The sequence below is a fragment of the Myzus persicae genome, unplaced genomic scaffold, assembly GCF_001856785.1.
Source record: "Myzus persicae strain clone G006 unplaced genomic scaffold, MPER_G0061.0, whole genome shotgun sequence".
NCBI lineage: Eukaryota > Metazoa > Arthropoda > Insecta > Hemiptera > Aphididae > Myzus > Myzus persicae.
Genome location: NW_019101898.1, coordinates 214,814 through 241,385, shown reverse-complemented (window position 1 = coordinate 241,385; position 26,572 = coordinate 214,814). Strand labels below are relative to the sequence as shown.

General features: G+C 28.7%; 1 protein-coding gene across 4 annotated transcripts in view; it reads left to right on the top strand.

Moving 5' to 3' along the window:
• Positions 1–7,339: 7,339 nt before the first annotated feature.
• LOC111030713 overlaps positions 7,340–26,572 on the top strand; it is a 51,560-nt gene continuing 32,327 nt past the window's right edge. For 2 of the 4 annotated variants that reach the window (XM_022310364.1, XM_022310362.1), the window contains exons 1-2: positions 7,340–7,670; positions 12,458–12,626. In XM_022310364.1, coding sequence (XP_022166056.1) covers positions 12,467–12,626 — 160 coding nt within the window. In that variant the 5' untranslated portion in view covers positions 7,340–7,670; positions 12,458–12,466. Of the gene's footprint in view, positions 7,671–12,457; positions 12,627–23,219; positions 23,440–26,572 lie in introns of those variants that run through there. The other 2 variants (XM_022310366.1, XM_022310365.1) reach the window with 1 other exon arrangement.

Sequence of the window (26,572 nt, the reverse complement as noted above, 5' to 3'; positions counted from 1 at the left end):
ACACACGCAATATTAGGTATGGTACATTTTTTTTAGAATTTGCTATAGCTGTTTAATAACAGTTATTAAATAAATAATAAACTGACCTATATTATCATAATATTATAAACATATTTTCATTCTAAGTATAAGGACATCAGAAAATCTAGAAGAAAAATCATCAAAGGACGATTATATACATTTGGATTATCATTTGAAGATTTAGTTTTCGCAATATCTAAAATCTAAATGAATATAATTTTAATTAAAACTTAACATTTTAAAGAGATATACAATATCTCCTTGTATTATTATTATTTTTTTTTTTTATACCAAATCTCAATGATTATGAACAGTTTGTTCTTAATTTTCAATATTGTCTTTACATTTATTTGTGTCATCTAAATACTAAAACAGATTTCTACAATATGTACCTAAAGAAAATTGATGAATTGTACATTTCTACATTTCTTCCGTTATAATAAAATCGTTCGAATAAAAAATTGAATGACCATAACTTATCAAATATCATATCGAATCTATTTTTTTTATATATATTATTAGATAAAAACAAACCAACCATAGAGCTTGATAATTTTTTCAATTTCAGTATTATTACTATTTTTTTTTTATCATTTACAAATAGGTCAAGTTTCTAGGAATCATTTCCCATGGTACTCATCATTTAGATAATATCAAAAATCATCAAAGAGCTCAGTAAAAACATTTATTTTATTTAGTATAAATAAAAATATATAACAAAGGAATCTTTCAAAAAAAAACAATCGTTTGGTCATAAGACATTTAAAACACAATAAATAATAACATAAATACCGTTTTTTGTTTTTACATTTTAATTATTTTTTTACATCAAATTCTATATGCGTACGTATCTGTAGTGATGAAATCTCGTTCAAAGGTATTATTTGTAATCCACGTATAGTTATTATTTAGGAAAAGTGTTTTCATTCCAGATAGTATCGAAATAAAGGTTTTAAAAAAATAAAACCACTTATTAAGATATTTATAGTCGATCGGAACGTTTTGTGGGTTTGATATTATTTGTATACATATATTGAACCAGCGATACCTATAGGCTTTAATAACGATCCAGTTACAATTGTATGTATATATTATATACATATCAACAAAACAATAACGTAGTTTTTTTCTGGGCTCTAAAATAGCCATTCCAGACGTCCAAACAAAAAACACACAGATACACTACACTAGCGGGTTACATTATATTATATTATCGCTATTATCCGTACGAGAACCGATCCAACACACAAACGCACCGTATCGTTGCAGGCTCGATTGCAGTAAATAGTTATTCGACGAGCATTATTGTGCCATGCCAAAATCCACACGATATCCTGCGATATTTACACGGTCCTCGATATTATTATAGCTAGGTACCTACATAATAATAACAATAATAATAATAATAATAATAATAATAATAATAATATAAATTCGGCGGTACGACTCGATTAACCGGAATAACCATCGTTTGTCTGTTCCGGTTGTTCCACCTTTGCTAATGGTGCATAGATCTCCGCGTCAATCGTGCCCGCAGAATAGTATATTATTGGTTCGCGTAACAACAATAATAGGTAATAATAATATCGTAAGTCGGTTAACTAAGTATTACCCTACTGACCGACCGCACACACGTCATTTTACGGACGCTTCCTTCCGATCTTCTCCGTGCGGCAGTATAAATCGCTGTAAAAAAAAAAAATTACAATAATATAAACGTGTCTATAATATTAAGTATACACACCGACGCGTCTTGGCCAATTATTATAATATTATGGTCGATTCCACGCGTTGCAAATCAATTCATCGTCGGTAGCATTATTGTTATTTATGCTCGTTGCAGACGTTTCGACGAGCATGATTTACTTTTTCGGTGGACATCAGTGAACATTGTATATATCTCTATTGATAAAAAACATAACACATTTTTATTATTGAGATACTTGTTTGTTTCACAGTCTCGTATAACAGGCCAACGCGATCGATAGGTTATTTAATTTTTTTTGTTTTTAACTAATACTTACGTAATACATATTACAAAATTCAAATTTTCTACGCAACAATACCAGAAATACATACCTACAATACCGTTGTGTATGAGTTTGTTCCAATTTATAACTATTACTCCAAAACTATATCGTCATATTATAACTTCAAGTGTGAACAACTCATTATATACAACATTATAATATACCTAACGCTTCCAAAATAGCACAAGAGTTAGAATAACACCTATAAGTTGTAACTGAGCAGTCAAAAGTCTATCGATTCCAATTATTTTCATCGGTCAACGTTCTGGTTTCAGTTGTTAACCCTAGTTGCGCCCATGTCTGGTTGTCTCGTTTGCTCAAATAATAACACAGAAATCTGAATCAGTATCGTTATACATAACACATATGTTTTGTAACACACATTGTTTTAGATATAAGTTTAATCACACCGAAAAAAATAGGTACCTATCAGATAGTAAGACTCAAAAATAAAAATCTATCAACAGTTATGGCTATATATCGCTAAAAAAAAAACGGTAATGCTTATGACAAATAAGTTCAATTCGATTGTGTAAAAATCACTCAGTCGTCATATTATACTGGTGTACACATAGATTCGACTGATTTTAGGAAGTAGCAAGACTGGCCAAGCGTCATATAGTATACCTATATTAGTATTACGTCGATAAAATATGCAATGCATAGGTATTTGATGATTAAATTGTACAAGTTAAAACTATTTTATTTTACATTTTCTTAAAACTGTACAATTTTTAAAAATATTAACTACTATACAGAAAATACTACCTATACTAAAATATATTGACTACCTACTCGAGTACAAGATATAATCATTCTAACTACACAGATGAATCTACAAAAAAATCAATATTTTTCAATTAGATCGCACTCAGTAGGTATAGGTATCAAAAAAAGTTCTTTGTTATTAATCACATTTTAAGGTTAAGCCGATATCAGCCCTAAAGACGACCGTTCAGAAAATACCATTTGTTGGCAGATAAGCTGTTGCATATAGAATATACGTTTTGGAATATAATAAATAATATTGTATCTACTATACGGTATTCGGTCAAATAACCAAAACAAAATAATTTTTTCTTTCAATTATTTTACATCGGTATTGATTTATGAGTTGATAATAATATAGTATAATATTATACGCATAATCAAAGCTCAGATCCGCCTTCTGTGTATATAATATGACGTGTGAAGTGTGTAATGTAATATCAGTTCATGGCTCGGAACTTAATAAAATCCATATTTGTAAAAAAAATTAGGATGTATAGAAAATCTCTAAAAACTCAATACAAATGTGGTTTAGGATAATATAGGATATGTTGTAGGGATTTGTTTACATATTTTGTTGGAACAATTGATTTTCAAATGTTCTAAGTCTTTATTCCTATTAAAATATTCAATAATTGAATAAAATTGGTTTGAGATTGATTTAGGTTATTCACAAACATCCAAAAACATTAAGGTCCCTCCAAACCCTGTAAAATGTTCATTAAAAGCATAAGTCAGCTTAGAGATTAACAAAAGTTAAGGTACTTCTTTAGTAAACAGTAGTTCGATTTAAAAAAATTAAAGATTTAATAAAAAGTTTACTTCACATCAGTCAAAGCATATATATTATTCAATATTTTCAATAATTTTTAATATATTCAATATAAAAAATTGATATAATTTCAAGCATTTAAGTGTTATTTATCCCCTCAATAATTCTTTAAAATATAAAAAGTGCTACTACCTATGCAAAGCAATCTTGTTTGTACATTCAAACATCTTTACATATTTTAAATCGGACCTTTAGAAGTACATACCTTGTTGTCAGGCATAAACCTATTTCACGTCCACATATTGATTTTGAATATTTTGATCTAATGATTAAACCACGTGTGCATGTGGATGAATAATATTACGTATGATGCGGATGTTTGATGGACAGTAGTGAGTACACACACACTAATGATCATTTATTACACACAAAGACGAGCAGTGACTGCAAAGGACGAAAGGATTGCCTAAACACAGCTCCTTAAAAGTGACTCGTTTGCAGGGGCCTTCATTTCAAAACTTCAGCTGACTGCACAAAAATTGCACACCGTAAAATGAGTATCATTGTACAGGCGTCTGCCGTCCATCACAGATCAAAAAAAGTAATAGAAAAAATAAATTAAAACGTTTCTGTGATACCTGTGAATCTATGTTTACTACCTACAACAACATTTTAAAATGTCTATTTATTCCGTATTTGAATTGTTATTATTTGTAGACTCGTCTATTTAGATAAAAATAAATTTTTTTGTAAAAATAACGATTATTTTAAATTTAGATATTTTCTGTATGGATTATTTTACCGTTATATATATTTTAACCTTTGATATATTTTGGTCCTTTGATATTTTAACCTGGAACCATACTATACAAACTCGTAAATTCATTATGGTGAAATAATGGTATTTAATTTAATGAGTTTGGAATCAAGAGTTATTCTAATTTCGTGTGAATTAAAATTGTTTATAGGGTATATATAGGTGCAAGTATTACACAAAACCCACATTATTATATTATATCTATATATATATGGAAGGACAGGTGTTATGAATTCTACTACCGTGTGTCCGTCACGTCTGTGATCAAACTTCCGCCTTTTGTTACGACCGATTATTGAACCTCGTCCAATAACCTTTAACCGATATTAATCGACAACACAATTAATCCTATAAGAGGTGACTTGCAACAAACAATGGTTAAACACGCTATATTTTTACACAATATATTATAGAATAAAAGACTCTTTTTTCTTAACAAATACTACCGACTATTTAAAAAATAAATGTCGAAGTTTTAAAACTTAACACTGTTTAAATTATTAAAAGATATTATATAATATATACTGATTACTAAAACTAAGTACCAACCATAAAATAAAGGCTTTAAACGGATTAGTATTCGTTTTTAATTTATTCATTTGGGTGCCTACTTACTGATATGCATAACGTAATATTTGCATAGGTATGGTCTTAGATGTAAGATATTATATTTAATCCAGATGACATTTTTATATAATGTGTATAAGTATTAAAATGCGTGGGTAATCAAATCATACCTACAACACATTTTTTTCATGGTCAAATTACAATATATTAAAATATAGAGCTACCAAGCGAGTTATTATGTACTTATAAAGAACATTGAAAAAATGTAATAGCTAGTTTTTTCCATACACGACCAAAAACAATTTGTACTAAAACGAAAAAAAATTAGAATTAATATTACTGAAATTGTTAAGCTACGTGCATCTAAAACTTGGCAAAATCAATTGATACCGAGGCCGTTGAGTCGTGAACAAATATTTTGCAAACTGCAATGTAATACCTACACGGTGGCGGCAGCAAGATTGACGTAGGCACCTATAATACTATAATAACTAGCGGCTATCTGCGGGATACGTTTGTCTAAAAATCAAATTAACCCGAGATTAAATCGCAAAAAACCATATTTAGAAGTCAGCGATCAACCGGTGTTTGGCGAGGAACGTAAATATAATATACCTACTCGTGCACGTCATAATACATAGTAAGAGTGGTCCACCGACACGCGCCATTCCATTGGAGGCGTTTTATTCATATATTATATTAATCTATGGCACGAGGTGTTCCCTAAAGTGCACATTTGTAATGAGATACTTAACAACAGTACTCGGGTGTTCAAGATACAAAACGTCACTTTAAAAAAAAAGTGTGAGATGTGAATATAGATATTTTGTAAGTCATAATATTGTAGGTACACACGTCTCACGAATAGTACGAAAATTATTAATGTTTTCTTATGTTTGAGAAAAATGTAGTAAAACGTACGTATAATAATACATTATACTATAACCGAGTGTACCTACATAATGATATTTGCAACAATCTTGCAGCGAGATATTATGATTTCAATCTTATGATATTTTGTAAACTACAGAACATGCTCACAATATAATATTACACTAATACATAGTACGCGTGCAATTGAATTATTGCCATTTCGTATCGCAACCAGGCGGCATGTATAGAGAGGATAAAAGATGCATTCAACTCGTCACCGCGAGTGGGTGTGATTATTCAAATAATCATAGTCATCAATCTTCCACTGTTTAGTCTGTAAAAAATTTTAAAAGTTTAGAGACGCAGTATGTAAATAGATAGGTACATATTAAATAGGTACACAGGCTAGTGCGGACCTGAATTTCTGGGGGGGGGGGGTCCAAAAATATTTTTGGGCACCCTTTCATAACAAGACAATTTGTACCTACATATTAATCATCAGTGATACCTACATGGCTACAAAATAACCTAGCCTAACTATTATAGTACCAAGTTATATTATATTTCCTTGGATCTAATATCTATTTCCAAGATAATTATTGCAATGTTTATTTATTATTAATTGTACTTTTGTTGCCCAAAACATATAAAGGCGTTTGATCATAAAAATTATTCCAAATTTAAAACATTTTAAGTTTTATTATTTATTTTATCGCGATTTGCGGCATTAACACGATTTTTATTTTAGAAAAAAAATCCTTTTATTCTAGTAACATCAGTTAAAATAAACAGACCCCCTCCCCCTAAGATCTAGGATTTGTACAATTTAGGGCACACCCTGCACCTTCCGTGCCTATGCATACATATATACCTTCCTACATCTCAGAAATCATGATACCTTAATGCAGCAGCAGTATATATATTAGTTTTTGCAGTTGATCGCCGGTCGTCTCCTTCTACATCATTCATATTAATGATAAAAATAATAATAATACATAATATTATAATGTCACACCTGCAGTGGCAATAATGACGATTTAATAATATTATGATATGTGACGTAATCGTGGACACTTGTATTATTTCGACTGCAGTCGTGTACCAATGTGTGGCATACATAATTATATTATAAACGTAGGTACCTACCTATATATTGTACTGGCGATAATAGTATTAAGCGGAATTATAATAATAATAATGTATAATATTGACCGGGATATAAAAAACAACGAAAAAAACCTCGTGTGGGCAGCGTGCGTTCGTGATGTCGCCGACGATCGGCAGAGGCTGCGAGGCGGCGGCTGACGAACAGGCGAAATAATAGTAATAATAATATAATAATAATAATAATATTTTAACAATATCATATTATTATTATAGACGTGCCCCGCCGCCCGAGCGTGGGGGAAACGGCCACGGCACGGCGGCGGCGATTGCGAATGTTCTAAAAATCGTATTTTGTAGTTAGTCGCGTTATCTGCAGCGATTCGTTTATAACGATTTTCACTGCACAGTGAAATGACGATTTTATTGAAATTAATATTAAGTACGCCGCGGCTACTCGAGTGCTCTAAAATTGATCACACGACGTTTGTGTAACAATTTATTTTTGTGATATTATATACCAGTAGCCCGATCGGTGGTTTTTTTTTAATGGTTTTATTTTTATGTTTTTTCCTAATACCTAAATATTGTTAATATTATTTTACACGTGTGCGAGTCTCGAGGCAGTTTCAAAATTCGAAGAGCCGTCCACCGCCGCCCTTGGACTGAAACCGTTGATCGCAAAATTAAATAGATTATTATACATATACCTATCTAAGTAAGTCCTGTCGTTTAAAAAAAAATCATAGCTACCTGCATTGAGCAAATATCGTTTTTATTTTCTTCGTATAATATACCTAACAACCTGCAGCAAATACAAATTGTATGGTACTGTTAGACTTCCATTATATTTAATAATTATTATAATAAATTGATATAAACAATATACCTTATAAGTTATAGGTAAGTAAACTGTACAGCTAAGTAAAATTTGGTCAGTAATTAAGTTTGCAATGTTGTTTTAGACAATATAATATAGAATATGTTAATATCACACAGTGCACCTATATCATCTGTATACGATGGACTTGTCGTATTGTGTTCAATGACAACAAAGGCGATAATACATCTAAAGTATATGTTTAGGTATTAATATTATTAATTGAGTAAACTTTTTTAAAATACGACATAAAACTTACAATATTAAAAATAAATATCATGTGATATATGATTTAGTAAAAATAAATTAGGTAGATAGTGTATACAAACATTCGGTTGGTTCCTCAAAATACATCAAATTTTAGATTCTGAGCGGAGCGACGAATATATTGATTTTACACGGGTGCGTGTGTTTTTTAATCTTTTTTATTGTGTGTTTGAAAAGTCTTTTTCTAGTTGAAAAATGCTTCGACTTTCTACATTAAAGGTGTTTAGATAGCGAATCGGATCTAGTTGATACATTGGGAAATGTGAAGTCACAAATGCATTTCACAATTCTAGTATTTTTTTAAATAATCGAGAAAAACGAACATTTTGATGCAAAACCTTAATAACCTTATAGATACTTGCAATTTTAACCCAAATGTTCATATTAGTATTTTTTATACGTGAAAACATTTTCGAAATATCTTAATACTTTTTGAGCTTAGTATTTTCGTTTACTATTGTAGGTTTCATGTCAATAAAACATTTTTACTATTTAATTTTTACTCCGTCGAAAACCTTGAAAATGTAATACAAGGTTCTTCATAATATGTTATTCAATTAAAAACTAAAAAATATCGAAAATACAGTCACAATATTTTTTTATACGCATTTGAAATTAATGTTTTGACAAAATTCGCCTTCATAATCACGAATATTTGCAAATTATGTGGTAGTTAAAACTGAATACATGTTATAATATTCGAACCTATAAGATTTGAACATTTATTTCCTCATAAGTTGATTAAAAAATAAGGTTAAGCGTAGTCCCAAAAACTTTTTTTGTGAGCGTCTGAAGTTTAAGGTTTGACGAAATTGTATATATAATAACGATTTCTCATCAAACGATTTTTTTAATAAGTTGTATTTCAAAATCGAATAACCATGGATACTTGAAACCAAAAATAATGTCTATACTATTTTCTATGCATGACATAATTTATTTCCAAAATATTTTGACTCTTACCATTTACCTAGCTAAACATATTTGACATTATTGATTTTGTTTAGTTATTTTTTATACATTTCGTTAAAAATGTTTTCCAGTTGTAAAACTTGAAAAATTAGTACAACGTTCTCATAAGTTGTTTTTATAACTGTTTAAAAATTGTTAAGACACATAGGCGTTATTTTAGAAACATTTTAAGTTTAAATTCAATAAAACTAGTAAAATGGTTCAAGTGTGTCATAGGTATATTCAATACATAATATTGTGATTTATTTAAAATATAGAATACATTTTTTAAATAATAAATTAAGTTTTTAACTATTTTTAAACATGTAAAACATATTAAATATATGGTAAAATGATTCTATCAAAAATACATGTTCTTTTAATTCATTTAAGTTTTCAAAAATTAAGTTGAACATACGATTTTGTTTAATAATATTTATGTTTCACCTATTTAATATACTTACACAATACACATTTATTTATGACATAGTTTTTTTTTTTAAATAACCTTTTGAATGATATAATCTCAAAACTTAGATTTATCCATCATAATATTTCGTTTTATATATATATGAACCGGTTCGCATGATTTCGACAAATAAGGAAATAGGATTCACCTTTAACTTTTCGTTGATCAATACCAAATTACCAAATGTTTAGAAGACGAAGACTTTCGAATCTCGCAAGTAAAACCTATATTTATATTAGCTGATATAATAAAAGGGGTGTGTAATGAAATTATTTTACCATTTCATATTACCTGTAGATTTGCAGGACGTATGATCATAATTATTATTATCTTCCTAGTATTCTTCCAGGTTTTCTAACGTTCAACATTGTACTTATTTTTTTTCAGCATATCATTTAAATAACTTAGTAATGTATAATATACATTTGTTTACTGAAAGAAATAATTTAACGTTAGTTTTAAAAAATAGTTGAAATACTCTCATTAGTAATGTATTCCGTTGTTATAATAATAGTATATTGTTATTATATAATTTTATCAAAATTAAACTGTGTTATTTTTGAGTAGTCTAAATGTTTGTATTACTATTATTTTTACGTCACAAACAGTTACCAACTTTTAAAATATACATTGACATGAACTATAAATAATTATAAATACCATATTGAATTTAAAACTTCTGAATAATATTTTACAGTTTTTGATCGTGGTTAAAAGCTGGTACCTATTATTATTTATTTAAGGCTATAGGTACTACAGCAATAATTTCAATTTCAATGAAACCTTTGAAACTGTTCATTAGTGAAATAAATACGGTTGAATGTTTGATATTGAATAAGTATACTTGAGTATAAACATTTTATTGTTTAAAATTTCAATAGACGCGAACAAGTATATTTTAAATCTACAGAGTGCAGAATATAAAAGTCCCTAAGACTTATATTTTTTGAATTAAAATACATCTAAAATTCTTAGAGTAAAAATTGTTATTTGACGTTTAAATATCAAATTTTGTCAAAATTAGAATATGTTAGAATTACAAACAGCTAAAAAAGTTGTGGTAATGTGAACTTAATATCCATTTAAATTACTTGTAGTACAACTTACGAGACACTTACCGTTTAAATTTAAGATACTTCAATACTTTGTATTAGGTTTTCAAGCTTTTTACCCCTATAAAAAAGACTTTTAAGTTTTAGAATAAAATTAGTTAAAATATTTGGAAAAATTCATTGTGTATAGAAAAAGATGTTTTAATTTACAGTGTATAATGTTTAAATTTTTGACGGTTAATATTTTTTGATTTCTGACAAAATAACAATAATTGTTTACATATAGATACAATTTTTTTTTAAAGCATATAAAGTTCAATATTACGAAATTCATCAAAACCATGAAAATGTGTAGATTATTTTGTAGTTCAAAAATTTTAAAATTGTATTCTATAGGTTTAAACACATATTTAATACAAAAGTCCTAATAAGTTTCCTTGCTGAAATTAAAGAAAAAAAGTTAAACGAAGTCACTATAATTTTTGTAGCGTTTAAACTGTTTAAAGAAGACATTTTGTCGATACATTTTGTTTTCAAACTAGATTCAATTTCCTACCAAAAATCACCGTCAAATATTGAAGATTGAAGCATTTTTACTGCTCCAAAAAGGTGATGACTGACACACAAAAAAACACACACACATCACTATAAATCGAATACAATCATTGGCTTATCGCTTCGCTAAGAATCTAAAAAATATTAACCAACAAACAAAATATAGTTGTTTAAAATAAAGTGTTTGTCTTTTACATAATGAAAAAAAAAATTTTCTCAAAAAAGTTTAGCTTCCGTTGATTTTACAATAAACAGATAAGCAATAATGGTATATAAGTACCTACTCAGTGCGGGTAAAATTATGTTTATGCGGGTTGTCAATAAAATGCCATTGTATTGATAACAAACAAATTATTTTTTTCGAAATCAAAATTTTTCATTTGCATTGTTCTATACAGTGGGGTCAATGTGTGTGGCTTCCAAAGCAATGCTGTTTCAATTAACCATCGTTTATAATATATGACTGTTGTCAATTCATTTTTCTGGTTGGGCTGAAAAAAACTTAATATATTATGCTGCATAAAATAATATAAAATATAGTGTCCGGAGAAGAGTCGTATGACTCATTCGCTAGTGATTCGGCCCTTATAATATGTTGCTAGCGGGGTTTCAATAATATCTGAGGCAACGAATTTAATTACAACAAAATAACAAAATCGATTTTGACAAAAACTGGTTTTGCTTCAAAATTCCCGTTTTTCCAAGTAAATACTTGGCATTTTTCACTTAATTCACTAGATTAACTTTCCCAGAAAAGATATTTATGTCAAAGATTTAATTATTTTTCTTGCTCCAAAAGGCGACAACAGAATCAAAAATAAATAAAATGATAAAAAATACCTCTCGCACCAAAATTGTTAAATCAATACATTCATCGATCCGCTCAAAATCTAAAATAAATCGTAAACTTTATTCAACAATTATTGGCATAATGAGTATTTTAAATTCGTATAAGATCCATTATTATTTATTTATTTTTGATTACATTGAATAGAGTACCTCATATCATAAAGTATACTTTAATATTTATACAAAACATTTTATTGACTTAATAGTATGAATAGCAAACAATATTTGTTGCAAACATTTTACTCGTAAAGTCATAATTAATTTTTGGATTTAAATTAATTTTTCACGTGCGTGTGTCGAGATATTATTTTCGCGTATAAATAAATATATGATATCAAAAAATTAATCAACAACATATTATTATAACATAAGTTGAAGTCTTAAAAAAAGTGAAAGTACTGGAATCCGGCAACAATTATTGTCGTTAATACTATATACCTAATGTGTACCTGATATAACTTATTTATATTTATATTTTCTAGGATTATAAGATGGTACTGTTTCGGAGTAGAAACTCTGTTCGAAACGAAGATGTTATACCAGATATATCGGCTCCAATACTTCTAAGAATGACAGCTATCAGAAACAGTATGCGCGCGGAACATCAATTTATTGGAGATAAACACAGCAGTCTTTATGGCGTACAACAAGGTAAATTGATTGCAACTATATAATCCTATTACGCGTCAATTTTATTCGACAACATTTGAATTTATTCGACGATAAAATAATATGATTATTTAGTAGGAAAATATAATAATAAAAGTCCACAGAACAAACGCGTATTGTGTGTAAGCCACATATAATACGAGTGTTATGTGTCATAGGTGGTATTTCATATATTTTTTTTCTGTTATTGCCCTGTTTAGGTAGGTAGGTACTTGGAATAAAAATATAATAATATGACGAAAAGACGATCGCGTTTTTTGTAGCCTTTAAAAAAGAATTTACTCCCTGAGTCGTGCGTGTTTTTCTTTTACCCGCCAAGGTTGAAAACTGCGAAATATCACGTTTGCTATAATCACATGTGTGAGAAACCCCTCCACTTTGGATATAATGCTGTTCAAATAATATATACATACCCTGATGAGGGGGGCGGAGCGTCAGTGTTTGAGCTTTCGGCGTTTTGAATGGAATGCCTGCACGTGCCGCTAAAGGCGAATTTATTTGAACACAATTATTATGCTCTTTGTATACTCACTGGATGTGCAATTGAATGTGAATAGATCAAAAGATGGATAATAATATCGATGACAACTGTTGAAGCCCGGCTTTCGTAATTGTTATATTATTACGACACACAATGAGTGTTGCAAAAATATTAATGTCCTTATAACATACAAATATTTATCATCAAACAATTATTTCGTTTCTACGTGGTTCGTTATTTTGGATAAAAATCCTAATTTTCAATCATGTTTTTAACGATTGTGGGTATTTGTAGAAATAATATATGTAGGTAAAGTACCTATACAATATAGGTATGATGGGTATATATATTATATAAGGATATATTACAGTTTACGACCGTACAAAATACAACAAGTATAGTTGAAGTGTTGAAGCATAGTGAAGTACCTATACGACGACATCGTTTTCTCGTGTCCGGTCTAGTACCCAAATACAGAATGTATTTTTTTATTTATTTCATTCAATATGAAAATTGAACTAACATCTGCAGTAATCGTACAATTTTTTAATGATTGCTCAACACGTGCACTTTTACAGAGTTAATTTTCAAAATAATATTTACACATAATTTTAAGAAGTTTTTCGCATACTTAAATTTTAAATACTTATGTCGTTATGTGTACTATAATTTTATAACAGTAGTTATTTTTTCCGTAGTTCATACATGTATTTGAATTTGATAATTAATGATTGTGAAGGCGGAAGTCTGGTAGTTAATGTAAATTTTATTTTCTTATACTATGTCTTAATTTTTCTTATACGTGTTACATTATTGTGTCAATTAGATGAAAAACTCTTCATATTTGTGATTTTTAACACATTACTTAATAGATACTAATATTAAAAAAACAGTAAGCTTCAGAAAAATATTTAAATAAATCTTTTGTACGTGGAATACTGCCTTTTATAAAATCTCCTGTGACAGGTGCGCATTTCTATTTTTTGTAGTGCACAATAAGTGTGTGTCGTAGTGCACACAAAAAAGAGCACTGATTTATACTCATATATTAGGTACCTACTATAGTAATATTAAGTAGTAATATCCAAACAATGATGTTTTCGTATATAACGTTAATACTAAATAATGTGTTCAATATAGTCAACATTATTTAAATCATTATATAATATAGATAATTTCGTAATTGCAGTGTACAGAGTATAGCAGTTGAAATGTAATATTATTGAGAAATATCAGCTGTACCTTTTAACCTATTCAATAATCTCAGTTTACAATAATTTACTAAAATACGTTATTCTTCGGTGGCCAATAGGTAAGGTTAAGCTATACGTGTAATCTAATGAAAATAATTGTAAATAATTATTATTATTTCACTTAATACTCTTAATGTGTATTTACATTATTATATATGTAGTAAGTATAGGTATGTATATTTTAAAATGTTAAAATATTATTATATTAGGTAATTTAATATACATGTGGTACATTTCAATTATCAATATACCTACAGAGAAATGATCAACTTTTATTTAATTTGTAAATTTATATAAATGTGTTTGATTCATGACCGGAGGAAGAAGTGGATCGTGACTGAAGAGTGCCTCTCTCTCTCTCTCTCTCTCTCTCTCTCTCTCTCTCTCTCTTCTAATTCAATTTATTTGTCAGTGCAATGTCCTATTAAATAACAGTATCTTAACATTCATAATATTTGTGTATAGATTATACATAATATACCTTTTCATACTTATTTAAGTTTGTAAAAAAAATCATGGTCTGTCAATACAAATAATGACTAGGTATAGATATCATGTAATAATACATAATATGTGCAGTTCATATATCAATAATTATTAATTTTCCATTTTTTTTTTTTTTTTTATACTTGATAATAACAACATATTCCATCTTATTATGTATTATGTTCGTACTCAGTAATTATAACGAAATAATTATTACTTATTAGAACATGAAAAATGTTCTAGTAAGTGTTCCAACATTTCGCTGCTCAATATCAAATTTCTTTTTTTTGCCTTCTCCCTGATCCACAATTATAAATGTAAATTTATTTTATATATGTGTATTTTATATAGTTAAATAATAAAAATAAATACATTTACTATCAATAAGAACATGTTCACAGCCTTCATAACTCTGTAGACACTCAGTGCATTTTATATTTTCGTCGTTAAATATTCGGTGCGAGTATCATATTAACGCGATTAATAAAAAAAAGTTTTCCAACAATATCAATTGTTTAAAAAAATGATAAATGCCGGAGAGTAACTTCCAAATGTGTCTATGATCTCTGTGTATAAACCTATACAGAGCAATTCGTTGTTTGAACATGCTTAAATTCTGAATTTATACAAACTTTGTTTTTGGAATATATATATATTATTTAGTATGCTTTGAGTTAAGGGATAATTCGATACCGATATTTCTATGCCATTTAAGAACCAAGCGATCACTCAGATTTTTCATATATTTGGATTTTACAAATCAATGTGCACCCACTATACTCGTACTTAACACATCCAACTATACGATGAATTCAGGGGTGAGTGTTCACCCCCCCCCCCCCCCCCCCGAAAAATAAAAATATGAATTAACAAAAGTTGACCCTAGTATAATATATACGTGGAACTTGATTAGGCTATGTCTGAAGATAGAAACCCACCGAAAAAATGTCCAGGCACGCCACTGGATGAACTCAAAAAAACCGTATCGTAGACATACTGTGACACAGTACGAGGAACTTGTGGTTTGCGAATAATATACACAACTGACTGATGTGCGTCTTACCTTGACGCGCCGTATTCGGCTACGAACACTGGAAAAACTGGTGACGCGTTTCGTCGAGCCGGGAGTGCAGATTATGCTCGATGACTCGAATCTCGGGGTTAGATTAGTATTTATTCAGGTTAATAAAAAATAAATTCGACTCGTGTATTTTTTGAGTAATAAACCTACCCTCAAATACATGTTAAAATCACTACGAAGAGCAAGCTCGAGACTCGGCTGTAATAATATATTCTATATCTATTTGGCTAATTGTGTATCTCGTTTCGCCGAATTTTCATCACACTGCACTTTATACCTACTCACTGGGAAACGGTTCGAACGATGGAGTGAAAATGGTTCGATCAAAAGTCATTGAGAATATCGCGGAGAAAACAGTCGGAGGCCGCCGTTTTTCATCAAGACGAGCAGCGGTAATTATGATAATAATACGCCCACTTGCAATAATGCAATTACGTAATGCGGAATTATCCGGAATTATATCTGCTGCTTCGGCGGTAAAGTTTCGAGGCGACTTCACACTCCTCCCTATTAAGGGACTTCACACTCTTCCGCTTTCACCACAATTACAGTGCAGTCGTGTCGTGTATTTGGAAATAATATTTAAATTTTTAATATAACATCTGACAAAAACGAATAATTTATTAATTTTTAAAAAATTTCTATGAATTACACAACGATCTTTTCCGGAAATCACGGATAACGGTGCAGCGCGAAGTCGCCTTAAATCGCCATCAACCACAGTCCACCGTGTGCGCTGTGTACTCGGTAACCGCGGTATATGATATTTCGTCGTCGGTCAATGTTAATGTGAAACGGTTGTCACCGTTCTTCACTTGGCGTTCGCCACAGTGGTCCAATTTTCAACAGTTCTCGACCAACCCGTTCTCAAGTCACCGCGAGTCTGTTAAGACGTGTTATGCAGCGTGAAAGTCGTGTACCTACCTAAGGCCTTTTTCTAGACACATCCGTCGTAACGTTTGAATGTTAGCAAAATATGTATAATACTGATGTAGTGGTTTGCAGTGCGACTGAATTCCAGCCGAACGAGTCTTTTACGTTAATATATAATAGTAGGTATATATATAAATTTAAAAAAATATAATATGTTGTTGATATATTATTATTATATGGCCATCAATTTTTATGATCAATATAGTATTATACTTGCGAGTCTCGTCATTTCCAATCCGTTGAAACCCGTCGGTACAATTATTATATTTATGTGACTGTTACGTTTAGAATATAATAATATCAAATTGATAATTACCCACAATACCTAGGTAATATATTTATATGAATATTAAGCATATATTATCATGGATTATAGCTTATTTTATTGTGGGTACTTAGATGTAACGAAGTGTGTTAAGACTTAAAACACGCGCGAGCGTAATAAGTAGGATTATAAAGTATTAAAACCTTGGTGAAATAGTTGCCTTCAGATAATTAGATCAAAAATCACAATGTACGCACATAAAAATGTGTTATTAGAACCTTCCAGATACAGTAAGTTAAAAAAAGAAGTGATTGTAAGATGTAAGAATCCTTATTTTTGAGAACGAAACCTGAAGAAAACTTTTTATTAATTTAACGATCTTTAACCAAATCAAACATGCAATTTTTTATTTGGACTACAGCCTTGTCTAGTTTGTCTAACCATTGAAATTTTAAATCGAATCTGAAAACATTTGAAACATTGTTCATAGCCCATAGGTATCGATAATTGCAAAAAAAATACTATATTTACCCCAACAATAACTATGTATAATTGTCATAAAAAACTATATATATTCTTTTTTTATTGTTATTCATCAATTAGATACGAATATTTATTGTATTTATTCAATTTTTGAACACAAAAAGTAGAAGACATTATTAGGACTCATAAGTGCCACTAAACCTAAATTTCGGGTGTGCTAGAATTGTAAACATTTAACCAACTCAGTAGAGGACTAATAAATAATATATAATAGACATAGAATTTCAAGAATATTATTTATTTTTATATAACTTATAATAATTTGTTATACAATTTGTTATACCTAAATAATTACTCACTTTAAAATATATTTTCTTATTCTTCGAATACATATCAATAGTCAATACTAATATTAATTATATATTGATAATAATATGTAACTAATAATATACACTTCTTGAAGCAAAAGTTTTAATATTTGGTTTTTTTTTAAATTTAGGTTGTAAATTGTTTCACCTTAATACAGTTAAAAATTAAAGTTGTTATTGATAGTCTATCAGCTATTTCTAATTAAGAAATTAGAATATCTTCTATACGTCAAATTTAACAACTTTTTATCAAATAAAAAAAAAATTTTGATGAAGAAACTAAATAAATATTATTGTAAGCAAGATACAGGTCAATGTGGATCGATACTTTCCAAATCAAGAATTTTTTAAATGATAATTGGGTCATACTGAGTTGCATAAAAAATTGATTAATTTAATGGTTGGCTGAAATTTAATGGACAATCAAAACCGTCTTGAGGTTCCAGTTACAGAAGCTTATCTTACTATATTGAGTTATTAGATGTTTAATACTTTAATAGTTTAATGCTTGTTCATGCAATTCGATTTTAAAATAAAGTTGTTAAATTTGTCCAAAAAGAGGCTTGGAAGGATTACTCATTCTTTTTTTTTTTAAAACATTTGAGCATACGTACTTCTTATTAAATATATCTAAATTTAAATCTTAGGGTAGGCAATTTTTATTTTTATTTTTGCGTCTCACTGTTTTTTCCACTTCAAGCACTAGTACAAGATACTTTTAAACCATATCCGCAAATGTGGCAGAAATATTGAGATCATCACCCCACTAGCATGTGAAATTGTTTTTAAAACTACTAAACATAATTAAATAACCAATAGATAGTAAACACAAAACACAAAATTATATAATATAGTTAGGTAGGTAGGTATATTAAATAAAATGTGGAAAACAATTTAAAAAAATAATAAATCGTTTCTGGCAATTAAACTTAACTACATGCTGCATTACATCAATAACAAACACAAACTCCATTATGAAATGAAAAGTAAAATGAATTATTTCAGTTTTGATTTGAATTTAGTTTATTCAGTTTATATCTACAACTCGACTTATCTCTAACTCGCTCAATCGCTCACTTTCTGTTAACTCGTTTCACTTTTTCGACCACTACACCGATTACCGTACTTTGTATTTGGATTAATTGAGTACTCATCTGAGTATATATATATATATAGTATATATCACAGTCTCGGACGAGTACTCGTTTCGTGTAAAAGTGGCTTTACTCGAGTAGTCAAGTCGTGTCTTACTTTTAGTCCATATTATGGCATTCTTACAATAACTCTTTATGATCAATGTCACCCAATCATACCTATAATGTCATTGATGATATTTATTGGGGAAACTGGTCTTATTATTATCAAACCAATCTACAAATTTAAAATAAAATATTTTAAAATATAAATGATAAAATAATAAATTGTATCAATAATTACTCCAATAAAATTGAAAAACACAATATTACAATTAAATATGATGTAACTAGGTATGTAAAAATTAATAATTATAATTATGGCTTAGATTTTAGGGGTGATCATTTAGAGTCTGTGGAATGCTAAGTCCTCCTCCCCTACATCCCTTACATTATCTTATACATTTGTTGTTTTTAAAATTCTCAGTTCGTTTTTTAAACCAAACGCCAATGCAGTATATATATATATATATATATATTAGCAATAACAGAAGTACCCAACATCAGTCGTAAACATTATTTGTACACTCTAGGTACATGTTAGGTATACACCTATGTCAACTTGTTAATTATTATATAAGTAAACAATTAACTAGAAAAACACATTTCACAAAGGAAAATAAACTGATATATCTACTAAATTTCAACAAACAAAACCAATGTCAATATTCAATACTTGGTGCAATCGATGTAATTATAGAAAAATTAATTTCTTATGATTAGAAACCATGAGCTTAGATTTTAGTAAGGCGTGAATAATAATTAAATTTACTTGACGATGTGATGATCGATGTGATTTACATTGATATCAATATGTTATAGTATATTTATAATTGTAAACCCAAATATGCCTGTGTATACTGAAATGATACCATTGGTGATCACCAACCACTTCTTAAGTACGTCTCTGCAGATCAGTAATTATTAATTACTAGTTATTCTATTAATTAATGATTATAATGATTATTTACACATTGGTCATTACCCATTAACTACCTATTCAATTATTTTAGATTCTGCATAAAGGTAAGAATATGTCGGTCGTACAATGTCGAGTTACACAGTTTAGAAAAAAAATTGTTTTATATTCGACTGCTGTTAAAACATTTTGGGGAAAACAAATTTCTCCGATATTCAAACTTGACAGTTGACAGAAGTCACTGGCGAATATATACCTGTAATCGATGAAGTTGGTAGTTTAAAAAAAATAGCTTAAAATTATTTAATTGGTCAAATATCTTTAAAATGTAATGCAATTGTACACGATTCTAAATAAAATGTTCTTATTACAACTCAAAAATATTATCTAGTTTAAAAATATTAAAATATATAATCTCAATTTTTTATAAGCGTCTAAGATCGTGTTATTGTAACCAATTTCCTTGAATTGATTTCAACTATTTTGTTGTAAATTAAAAAATATAAACTGTAGAGACTTGAACATTTTTATCATTACATACCTATAGTATAATTTTTTATAAACAATGACAGTTTTAAAATATTTAGTTTAATCTCAATATAAATTAAAATATTTTTACTACAAACCTCTTTACACTATTCTACTATTTGTCGTGGTACCAATTGACTATATTTTGTTGTATGCAATGTGTTTTTGGAAAAATTAGATCAATGTACATAATTAAGAAAATACTATGTATTAAGAATATATAAGATATATCAGATAAGCTACGCTAATAAAACAAAATGCTCATCACTCAGAATCGTTTTTCATATACAATATGATTTGTTGACTTATCGTTGTGTTCAAATTAAAAACATCCAATACAGTGACTTGCTCAATGATTAAGTAAACTCAAAATATACTGATTACTACGATACAGCTTAAGTGGATTCTCAGACTTTTTCATTTTCATTACTCATAAAATCGCAAATCATAATAGGTAGGTAAAGGTAGGTATACTTACTAAGAGCACTTCATATCCGCGTGTGTCGTCTCCGTCTTATAAACGTACAATTTGAGAAATTCGTGTTTAGCAGCTGCAATTATGCGCAGTAAGCTTTAATTTAAGAGTGAATTATATCAGACTTAAAAGTAAGAGCATTATCTTTGTTTTCAAGGATTTTTCACAATATTTTAACTTTTAAACGAGTTTTGAGCATTTTTAAGTGGTAATATTCTACCTACTCATAAGTCATAACTTGCTCTTAAATATTTATGACAAATTTGTCAAAAACTTAAAACATTAAATAATATATTATGTTAAATGATTTCTGAAAAACCGTACAAATATGTAAGCATTTTTGTATGTTAGTAAATGAATAATATTTTGTGATTAAATATAAACAGTGTCTTATAGTGTGTTGGCAGTTACTCTTCTTGAATGATGACCAGTAAATGATGAAAAATGTCTTTAGTCTTGAGTATAGTTAAAATCTGGTAGTATTTTGATAAGTACAATTATATTAATCACTTAAAATACATGAATAGGAAACTAAACTATTTTATAGTTACTGTTATGAGTTATGACTATTTTATTGCAGTATTAGTATTAATACCTATAAGCATTAAAAGTGATTAAATAATCAAACTATAGTACCTTATGTCATTAATTTACAGTATTATAATAAATTATTATTTATTATATTATATAAAACATTTAATCATTCTTGGGTGCTGTGATTGTATTAATCCAAAAATGGTTACTTATTTACGAGTATTTTTTTAAAATTGTATTTCATTATATTTTACCTACTATACAAATAATGACACTCGCTTGTATGTTACAAATTATTTAATACTAAAAAATAAAAAGTATTAATAAAACAATACAATAGTAGAGTATCATATTTTTTTTTATTTAGTAGGAAGATGAATATTAGTTATTACATACAAAAAAATTATAATATGTAATTTTTTAAGTAGTATACAAAATTATAATTTTAAAATAACGTATGTTCAATATTAATTGAATCGTCCTGTATACATATTATTATGTATGGAATTTTTAATTGCTATGTATTAATTATATTTGAGCTAATCTCAATTAGTTTAAAAATTAAATCTAATTTATATATTTTATATTTAGTATTATAACTGATTGCCATTTTTTTTTTTTTTTTGATGTGTTATATGTAGGTAATATGTTGTTTGATTTTTTTTATGGTCTGTATATTTTATTATTTTTATTTAATATCCAACGGTCAATTTTAGCAACTACTCATAAATATTATATTTTAGCGCCAGCGCTGTTTCAATTACTGTTTTTATACGTTGCATAATTTACTTTCTCAGGAAATCTTTGCCCAGAATGTATTTTAAATATATACATAGGCTTATAAGTTAAAATATACAGGCTTCAATCTACATCATAATATGGGAATAATATTTGTTCATCCTATTTATTTTATTGCGTAACCATGAGTTGAAATTTAAAAATAAAGACGACTTATATGTTATATCTTATGTACCTACCTTCTAATAGATGTTTATAAATAAGATTAATTTAAAAAAATGATTAAACGATTTATAATGATTTAAGTTAATTAATGGTTTTCTTAACAAGTAACAGAACAAAAATAAAATAAAAACTTCGGCTTTTTAATTCCTAATACCCCATATAATTTTACAATTATTCATAGTGCTATTTATTACTACTCATTTATGATTCTTAAAATAAAATAAGTAGTTAATAACTATGAGTCCTATTTGCATATCATAATATATAAATTAATTTTGTTACACTAATCGATATTTATAATCTATAATACAACTGAATGATGCTTGTATAAGTATAGTATACTAATAATACTATATAATTTATTTTATTATAAGATTAAATAAATTGTTCACAGTTTTAAGAACTGTTCAAATATATTATATGTTATTATGTCGTAGGCTATTTAAAAAATTACATACATTGCATTTATATGTTATTATAAGTCGGTCGGTATTTAAATGCAAACAATAATAATGTATAAGATATGAGAAAAAATTGAAAATAAAACCACCAGAGTGGGTTGCGCATATAATAGACGACCAAACCAGTCAACCACACAGGCAACACTCCCATTTTAACCCATCCCATTTTAATGGTTTTTTATTCTTATCCGTGTCAGTCTATAGCGAACAGTCGAGTATTATTATGTCTACTGCAGACGCACGTTGCCGGTGTATTATGTGTTTACCTCCACGTTGTTTTCGTGCTTAAAATTCGTTATACAATATTCATATTGTTTTAAATTATGTTTTAAACAAATCGGACGATTATGTTATGCATGGCTTGTGACTTTGGTAAGTTATTATTTTAAATATTTAAACAATAAATGCAGTTTACAACTAAATAATTTATTGTCAAAAGTATTTTTTATCGATGACGCTGTTAACGTTAAGTACTAGAAAATTTCCTTTTTTATGTATTGACTTAATAATGTATAACAATATCAAATATGGATGAACATACACATTATTCGTATTCGTGACCACCGTATTCTTACCTAAACACCACACAGGATAGATTATTTTTTGCTTACAATTCTTAATAAAAAAATATTTATTTAGTTGTGCCAAAGAAATTACGTATACAGACGGCAGCTGCTGTTTTGAATTATGGGATTATAAGTACTTACTTATTGTGTGTTCTTTAGTATAGTGCGTTCAACTCCTTTGTCCTTATATAGTAATTTATCTCAGTTTTTAAATTATCCATTTTATGTTTTTAGGATGCTCTGTAATAGACCGACATAGAACAATAATAATTACCGGATAATTACACAATTTCCTTATGTTGGTCGACCAATAACAATCTTTTCGTTCCATTTGGCCGACCATGCGCAATGTATGTTTCGATATAACATATATATATATATATTATTTATCCTTCGTTGTATGCATAAAAGACGTCCATCAAGTAATGAAGCAACCAATAACTTTTATTTTTAACAAATTACAAAAAAAACATATTGAACCTCACTTTTTTTTATTTGATTAAATTAATATCAATAGGTATTTTAATTTTTGCATACCTACATTAAAATATAATATAACTACAATTGAATAAAACATTTGTTTTTAAAAGTTGTTTCATATTGAAAATTAAATAAACTCTACAGTTATACATAGTACATTTTATATTATATTATCATATAGTTATTTCCACTTTCGACAAAAATGTTTACATGCAGGTATGACTGTGGCAAATAAAACTAACCAAACTAAATTATAATTTAAATTCGTGTTTTTTGACAGTCAAAATTGTTTCAAATATTTATACTGATGCAGTACAATTAAATATTATTCAGTAGGTATTAAAAATTATACTTTTAAATAGGTAGATACCAACTTATTTCACATTCAATCTGCACATTAATTATTCATTTGAATATTTTACAAGGTGTACTTACTTATTCAATCAAAATATGCATTTATACAAATCTAAATCAAGTAAAAGATACATACTTAACGTGTTACTATTTGTAAAAATATTTAAGAATGTTCCAATTGATTAGAAATTATTAATTTAGCTTTTTAGTTTGCTCTTCGGGTTCAATAGCTAAATTTGTATTTTGTATGCATACTTAACAATGTAATTGAGACAATTGAGTGTGAAAACGTTAAGGTCAAATAAAACGATTATTCAAAATATTGTACATATAATTGCACATAATAAACTTTAAGTCAATAGACCCGGGGTCCCTGCGTAGTACAATTATCGGACATCAGACATGAATTTCTAATCTGCACTCGGGCCTTAGCATTATATATAAATATGTGTATAAATGTATATATATTATGTATATGCGATCAAAACAGTTTTCTATAACACAGAACCTTGATGGACGTTCACTGTTTTTCCGCAATTCCATATGACCTCATTTCGAAATCTTAATGTATTTTATGAGCAAAGTGATTAAGACCCGCGATTCGCGAAGCACCTTAAAAGGACACGTTTCGGCGAATTGGACAATGTAGTGTGCCCTAGTAATAAAGATAGCCCAAAGTCGTTTGTTGTGTGGAGCTGATAATGCACAGTGCGCAGTATAAAAAACAAACATAATTGCAGGATGAGTGCGTCAAAACAGAATCAATACACTGCGTCCCCTTTTACTTCCGGTGTGTGCGTGCAATGATCCAGTGACGGCCAACGTTTTTGTCTGTATACATGATTTCATGTGCAGCTGTGTTTTGGGATAGTCCCTGGGTTTCGACTAAAAAGTCTCAATTATTGTAAGCCGACGAAATACCTGCGGTCGTCAACGGAAATTGTGGTTTTTTAACACGAGCCAACACGAAGCGGGCGAAGCCTATACACTGTCGTCGATAGTAAATTTCATAAATCGTCTTTAAACATAATATACATACTACAATATAATATATAGGTAATATTAATAACTGCGTTTCAACGAGTGTTGAAAACCTCGTACGTGGGACGACAGTTTCCGAGTAGATTTATTTCCGTAGACCGTTTGCACGATACCTATACTTATTATAGACGCCACGTTATACAGAGTATACCGGGAGGTCGTATTAATTTTCAGTGACGGAAAACCGAATCTCAATATAGCACATTATTACTACCTATTTAAGTGAATAAGTCCAAGTGAAACACTGTAAACTGCGTTTACATACATTATAATAATACAACGAACGCGACGGACTAACGCGGGTTTTCTGCTCTGTTTGTTGGTCTTGTGCCCCAGATAACCATTGCATTTTTTTTCGTGAGAACGTACCGAGTATTTTGTATTATAATAATATATATCAAACGGTCGCGTAACGCGATATAGTAAAAAGGGACGACGACGACGATGATGATATTATATTATTGTGCCGACAAAACGGAAATCGAACATCCCTTAAAGACTCCGACACGCCCTCAATCCCCCATGTATTTACACACGTTTTTCATTTAATTGTATAGTTATTTATATTTTATTATTCACACAGTGTTCGAGAAAACGGTTTTTGTTTTGTCTATGCACACCGCCGTATACAAAACACACCCATGACGAGCACTAAATGAAAACGGATATTTTTATTTTTTTCGTATTCACTTTTACTTTACATCTTTGCTAATAACGGTCAAGCGCAGTGACAGCATAAAATCAAACATAAAACTGCACATGGGTATACGATGCAATATTAAATGAATATGTGTTATACACATTATAACGTGTTTATGCCTATAATGCAGCGTCAGTTCATATTATATAATGTTTTGGAAGCATAATATTATTATATACGAATAATAGTAATAATAATACGCATACACCTGTCTTGCTAGCCACATCACTATATGGGTACACCGATGCGGCCTGCAGGGACAAAATATGATAAAACAAGATTCGATAATTATATTATTATATTATTATACCCGAACAGGTTTAACGTCCCCTGCGTGACGTGTATAAACGGCATTCCATCCAGC